General features: G+C 40.7%; 1 protein-coding gene across 2 annotated transcripts in view; it reads left to right on the top strand.

Moving 5' to 3' along the window:
• The first annotated feature begins 977 nt into the window (after positions 1-977).
• Positions 978-7,159, top strand: part of Oat (Ornithine aminotransferase precursor) — a 24,350-nt gene continuing 18,168 nt past the window's right edge. The window contains exon 1 of one of the 2 annotated variants that reach the window (XM_072297507.1): positions 978-1,173. In XM_072297507.1, coding sequence (XP_072153608.1) covers positions 1,114-1,173 — 60 coding nt within the window. In that variant the 5' untranslated portion in view covers positions 978-1,113. Of the gene's footprint in view, positions 1,174-6,835; positions 7,062-7,159 lie in introns of those variants that run through there. The other variant, XM_072297508.1, reaches the window with a different exon arrangement.

Below are 7,159 nucleotides of genomic sequence, written 5' to 3'. Positions count from 1 at the left end.
GACCAGAGTGTTCTTGTCTACATCTTTGACAATCGAGTTCGTTTCCGGTCATTAGTTTTTTTGCGTCTCCGGCAATTTCCGGTCACCTTTCGCAGCTCGATCCTTGTCCAGTAGTCGCAGCGTATAAGTGTATACTCAGCCCTTTTCCATATTTTTTCAGCCTGTTCGGCCGACTCGATACGATCAAGTGGTGTTGCCGAATTCTTGCAAAATTCGCGTTATTTTCTTTTCAGTTCTCCGTTGGCTCTCGGATTTTCTCGGTAGAGTTTTTCTAAAAGCGATTCAGAAATCGATTAATCGAATTCATTCTAATTCGATTCATTTAGGGAGAGTTGAACTTTTGATGAACACGTTAGTCGATTATTTACTACCGATTCACTGGAAATGAAAAACTTATCAGAACCCGAGTCAAATTCCTAAAAAATCGGCGCAAAACCTCGAAAAATTCAGTTTATACCCCATCAGTGCTGATATTTTATAGACGAAACAGAGGATGTCAGGAGAAAATATGGAAACAATTACTTCGACTTTTCTTAAAATGATTATCACGCATGATGCTTGACTCTAAACGTCTGCAAAAATGCTGATTCACACTTGGAAACAATGGGAGGCATCCCAAAATAGAAGTTGTTATTTTAGAATTTTACGAAATAAAACACGCATATTAACAGATAATCGACAAAAAGCTAACCGAATCAAAAATATTAATCGATAAATGCCATAGACATAGCTATCGCCATAATTTGCATCTATGGACACAGCTATGGGCGCAGCCCTAGCCATAGGCGTAGGCAAAGCTCTAGACATAATCTTGATTAAAAATAAATTTTGATTCGATTCGATTATTAATTGATTACTAAAATTCCGATAATCCAAAAATTCGATTAATCGACTATGTAAAAAAACTGTTATTTCTCGGCAATTTGCTCCGGGTGATATGAGCCCTCATGTTTGCTGTCCACCTGTACTCGATATCTGCAGCGTTAGCCAGTCTAGTTCAAATTTCGCTTCGCGTCGACAGACATCACTGATCGTTGTGCGCTCTTCGAGTTCGGATCTACTTTTCCCGTTTTTACTTTTTCGATCCGGTGAAGTCTCTCGCCTGATTCCAAAATGCTGGCCCGAATTAGTGTTGTTTTAAATCGTACTGAATGGGCATGCGCTCAATCACAGGTACTTACTTTTCTCGTTTTTAAAATAGAGGGATAATATGATTTTCGAGGGTCCAGGAATTTAAGCGTTCTCATACATGTTTCCGAGTCAAAATTTCATGTAAAACGCGATTTACGAAATGGAAATAACTGGGATTAGCTCCTAACTAAATTATTCAATATTTCTTCACGAGTAAATTTAAACCTCCCGTTTTAAAAAAAGCAAAAGTCTACGCGAGTCAAATCGCGGACTGGATGTTATCGTAGCAACCTCAATTTCGGTGCTTCAGCTCGGCTGTTCCACGTTGTTAGCACTTTGAAAAAAATAAAGCCGGAGGGTAACATTCCTTGATTAAGAAGCCTGCTAAAATAGTTACAGTACGCGATTTGATTCGAGTAGGCTCTTCTTTTTTTGGGAGCGGGGAATTCAAATTTCCCATCATCAATGTAAACTGCAAAATCTTAGATAAGTAATTAGGTAGAAATTTTCGTTGCACGATCGTGTTTTCCATGAAATTTTGATCAAGAAACACACATGAGAATGCTTGAATTCGTTCCTTGTCTACTGGTCCATTCAACGATTCTTAAGGGATTTGAGTGAGGAGACACAATAGGATCGCTCAACAGAAAACCTGAATTGCAAAATGTGCGGCAAAAAACGTCTGGAAAATTGTCCACAACCTCCTCCCTCTTTTCTTACCCCATGACGAAAAGGGAGGTTTAGTCCTTCGTGAAAAAAAGGTTCAGTGATTAAAATATTAGTACCTCAGGTTGAGGACCCTAATCAAACAGCAGAAACTTCAGGGATCGATTCGTCAGACCGAATTAAGACTATTTTGTTCTATGAAATTTTTTCGTTCGAGCCATTTTAGGGAGAGCTATATTTTCGGGGAAAGGGGGGAAGGACATACACCACCGTATTTACGGTTTTCATTTTTCCTATCACCAGAAACGGAAACAGCGCCTGAAGATACCTCAATGTCTCAAATTTCATGTGATTTTGTTGATTGATAGGTAACTGTGGCTACTTTGTTACGAGAAAACAAAACGACACACACACAAAAAAAACCATGTTACAAAACGCAATACTCCTATCTCGGTCTAAAGATTCGATACCTAAAGTTTCCACCGAAAAACGGCTTAACGTCTTCTGTTCCTTAAGGTCTCTAAGTTGCGGATCATCGGGCTCAATCCAAGTTCCTTCATTTCGTTGATTATGCAATTTTATCTCCGGAAAGCTCGAATAGTTGCTCGTGCTCCCAACAACGGCGCCACGCCCTTACCAGTACAATTATTAAGTGCAGATCATCTGGTTTACCGTCATGTAATATTTCAGCTTTGATCACCTATGATCGGGTTTGACGTTAATAAATGAGCACTCATGATTTGCCACTCAATTATTGATTCAGTGACTTTCGGGCAAGGAAACTGTCCCTGCATTTCGGTGTGTTGCTCGAAACAAACCATTTATATTTTAGATCAAAGATTCCAAATGAACAGAGCGCCGTGATCAGTTTTTTAAACAGTACGCCCTGTTCGAAAAACAACTTTTGACTTTTGAAAACCCCATAAAATATGGTCTTTTTCAGCTTTCTGACCAATGTTAATGACGCTCTTTAAAAAAAACAATAAAATACTACGATAGCAGTTTAGGGTATGAGAAGTGTGTCTTGGAGATCTATGTATGAATGCTGGTTTACTCCTCGCTGCCTTCGCAAATATGTTTGCGTTCTTAGGATGTGAAGTTGACCTCGGGCTGATTATTGCAGAAAAAGCGATAGACGAGAAAGACAAAAGGAAAATGGAGCGATTCTATTGGTGGAAGCGAGTGGTTGCAATGGACAAAGGTGGTAGATAGTAAAATAACTAACAGCAACCCACAAGAGACCCTATAATTAGTCCATCAATTTCCTCCATAGTTTATAGCAGCTACCCGTTTCAACCTAACAGATTGCTCCATTCTTCCTTCGTCTTCTTTCTCCATAGCTTTTTCCATCAATTTTAAGAATCAATGCGCAGTATCTAGAGATCAGCTAGACATATTTTTGGCAGCCTACTTTTTATGTGTATATCTCACTAAAGAGATTTGATAACTCACTTGATCAAAGAATTCTCGTTAAGTCGTTAAGTACAGGACGTTGCACAGTCGTTTACGCTTAAGTTTTAGAAATCCAGACTGGGGCCTCTGACGACATCTCTCCTTTAGAAATGTATAGGGAATTTATTTATAGGGTATGTAGTTTGATCACTGCGGAATTAGAATAATTGCCTGAGGTCGAAGCGAACTTTCAACAATGGTGCAAAGCAGTGCTTCCGAGGCCGCTATTTTGATGAACACCCTCAAAGCTCTTCTCCTTCGTGTAATTTCATTGGAATCTATTCTTAAAGCAATCATAAGGAAGTTTCAAGGAGCGTCTTAATCGGTCCAAGATTCTCAATGTCTCTGCTCACCGCATCTACTCGGCTCCTTCATTTCATCGAGTATGCAATTTGATCTCCGATGTAGTTATAGTTTCTGGAGCTTTCAATGAAGGCGCCGCGCGCCGAGGCAATGACACTATTCGGCGTCGAAATGTTCCCTTGTTGCAGATCGTCGGATTTTATTGAAGTCCTTTCTTTTTAGCTGATATGCCGTTTGCAATTTTATGAGCCTCGGAGAGGTAAATTGGTGGCCCGAGGTGTAATGACATACAGCCAGGTGCCCGGGTGCCGCAGATGTAGATATACGCAAAGCGGAATGGTACATATCGTTACTCTGAAATAAAAAAAACAGTCCTTGAGAACAGTTAAGGGGCTCAGAGGAAAAGGCACATAAGTGCAGTTTCTGCTATTTCGAGAAATAAGTGTTTGATGCCTCGGAATTACACGGATCCTTATGGCGGAAAGAAAGTTTGCTTAAAAATTAGAATTTGGGAGCAAATTTTTCACAGAGTATGCATTAAGACTAGCTTTAGTCGAAATCGTTAATATCTCAATTTTTTTTTCAAAACTGCACTATGCGTCTTGTCCTCTGAGCCCCTCAGTTGTTCTCTCAGAAAAATTTCAAGTTTTTTTTCAAATTTTTTTCAAAATTTCGGTTTTGGATGGGTTGAATGCTTGAAATTTACAGCTTCAATGGTTAGCCAAATTATTGAAACCATTTTACGGTCTGTGTGTTCAAAGGAAAGAGGAATAAGGAATAAATCTCAATATGAAATCATGAGAGTGGCGCGTAGCCTAACGGCTGAGGCACGAAGCGCTTGAAGTCAGGAGTGCTGCTCTGTCAAAAGTTTTATTTTCAGCGTTGCACGTATTTTATGAACGATCCCTTACTTTTAGGGCACTTGGGAGAGAAAAAGTACTTAGTACTATTCGTGGGGGTGTAAAAAAGCAGCAAAGAGGGTTCCTCCGATTTGGTGCTTCATGATCACAGATACAAAATTGAATTTTATTTTCCATGAAATTTCAGCGATTTTTCAGGGGCTTCGTATGTAACTCGCTACATTTATTCGAGAATTCGACAAGAAACTCCTAAATTCGATTCATGATATTTTTTTTGGTTTCCAAATTCAGATTTTACTGTTTCTATGCGTTTCGTGGCATAGTTACTCATAGGCGGATGTGAGAGAGGGCGTAGATATGTGGCGTAGGTCGTAGGTAGGCGGCGTAGGTCGGGGGTGAAGGTAGGGGGCGTAGAAAGCGCACCCATCCCCCGCCCTGTCCGCCCGTAAAAAAAAAAAAACAGAAAGGAAGTAGAGGGAAGAAAGAAAAAAGGGAGGAACGGAGGCAAAAAGAAGGAAGGCTCCTCATATTTAGTAATCAATCAAGACGATATTGACTCAATCTGCATATTAGGTGCTTTTAAATTTTGAAAATTTTCTGGAGGAAGCCCCCTAGAACCCCCCCCCCCTTTACCCCGCCTCCCCTCGTTCAAAGTATCTGGATCCGCCTATGTCGGTACTGAGTCCACCACAGAAGATTTGAAAATTTCACGAGATTTCAAGAAATTCCACCATTAAATTTCATTTTACCAAGTTCCACGAAATTTTGCATCTCTGCCCATGACCGCGGGGCAGACGACCATCATTGATTAAGCGCCACTGACCTTGAATACTCATCGAGCAAGAAATGGGACTGGACCGATCGATGCTTGAATCCTTCCCACGTCGAGAGGAACCCCTGACTCCGAATCCCGTAACCCACTCGAAGCAGACTTCATCCCATCTGGTATAGTTTGCTATTAGTCTCAGGCGCCTGTGGTTGGTAGCCCTTTATTTTTAGGGGTGTATTTTCAAGACGAAAAGACGTTTACACCCCCTTGCTGTATCGCCCTCGCCGCATGCCTTCGTTCGTCCCCTCCAAGCCACTCATCAAGCACCCTTATTTTCGTCCGACTCGCGAAACTGCACGTCTTGCCTTCCGCCGTGTTTTTCCTGGATTTTGAGTGTTGGTTTTTGTGTTAAGTACGATTCTAAATAACGTCATTACTTCGTTCTTCCTTCGTTTTTCGAATTTTTTAGAGAATTTTTTTGTGATAGTGACTTTAAACAATTTTAGCCTACAGGAAGGAGCTTTATATTTACAATTCTTATCCTAATTCTAATATTTTTTAGAATTTCAAAGACGCCAAGAGGTAACTTCATTTCTAGGTATGTTTCGGATTGTTTCCATGTACGGTACTTAATATTTATTTTGGTTTTAACCATGCTTGGCTTTGGGATGAAAACGCGAATAAATATCGATGGCCAAAGTGCGGAACCACGTATCTCCGTTGCGGTGTTTCAGAATTTACACCCCTATTTTATTATTTCGAAGAAAAACAAACCAATGTTATAGCTTGAATTTAAACAGAATATTTGGCTAAAAAAAACGCAAAATCTAATAAGTTTTTAAGAAAATACGTTGACATGTTTTCCAAAAAAAGAAAAATTAAGTATAATAGGAAATCTGCAAAGTCGCAGACGGAGCTACGTGGTTTCGCACTTTGGCCATCGATTTTCCATTTAATTTTTGAAATTATCCATTCCCAACCAAAAAAGCAAATTTCTGTGGCATCATTAAAAAATTTCCGTTCATTTCAATTTTTTTTTTTGGGGGGGGGGGGGGGAGGAGGAGGAGAATCCAATTTGTTTTCAAGTCATGGAGAAAGTTCCTAAGGGATTTTGTTCTGTGTGTAGTCGTTACCTATTTCACTCTATAAAATGAAATCATAAGAGTAACGCTCAACTCATAACGCCTGAGGCGCTAGGCGCCTAGGGGGGTTGGATCGCGAAGTGTTTAAGGGGCGTGACATCCCCCCCCCCCCCCCAGTATTAATCTACAATGTCCATTCAGTATTTTTCCTCTGTGTGATACGGATACTTTCAGTGGATCAATGAAATAACAAAGCTCCGCCGTGTAACGGAAGAGAGCCGCAAGTGCATTTTTGTATGAGCCACAGTTAGCACTTGCTCTTACGTGTCTGGAAGCTCATCCCAGAACGTACTTACAGCTCCTCTCCGTTATGCGGCAGAGCTAGTTGAGAGTAATTGCTTCCGTGCGCTCAGACCCAGACGTGAAGTTCATGAGCTTACAAAGTTTCACAGAGAATTTGAACTCGCGCCAGCTTCCCAAGGTGAAGGCAAGACCCTCTACGAGCGCCTCCTCAAAGATCAGCTGTTCAGTCGGACTGTCCCTCCTAATCCCTCGGTCGTATTGTTCGCTCCTCCGCGCAGGGCTTTTATTGCCTCAGGGATAATTCCAGGCCGGAACTATCGGCAGGGACTTGGACAGAATCTCAATTATTGACTTTAACACCGTGCGTCAACATCATTTTAGTGTATTTCCCGAAGGAAATACACCATTTTTCAGCGGGTTTTTGACGTTATTCAGTGTTTTAGAGGCGGATCTTAGAACGAAGTGCCACAGATCAGTGTTCAGTGATTCCTTTTGGTAGGTAAAATATTTAAATTACATTTTGCCATAAGGAGTCACTATCTCTGGCTCTCCCATAAAAGCACTTATCTACATAGGGAAAGCAATGGCATGTA

This window comes from Bemisia tabaci, chromosome 2, assembly GCF_918797505.1.
Source record: "Bemisia tabaci chromosome 2, PGI_BMITA_v3".
NCBI lineage: Eukaryota > Metazoa > Arthropoda > Insecta > Hemiptera > Aleyrodidae > Bemisia > Bemisia tabaci.
The sequence above is the reverse complement of the archived record's forward strand: the minus strand, read 5'-3'. Positions and strand labels throughout refer to the sequence as shown.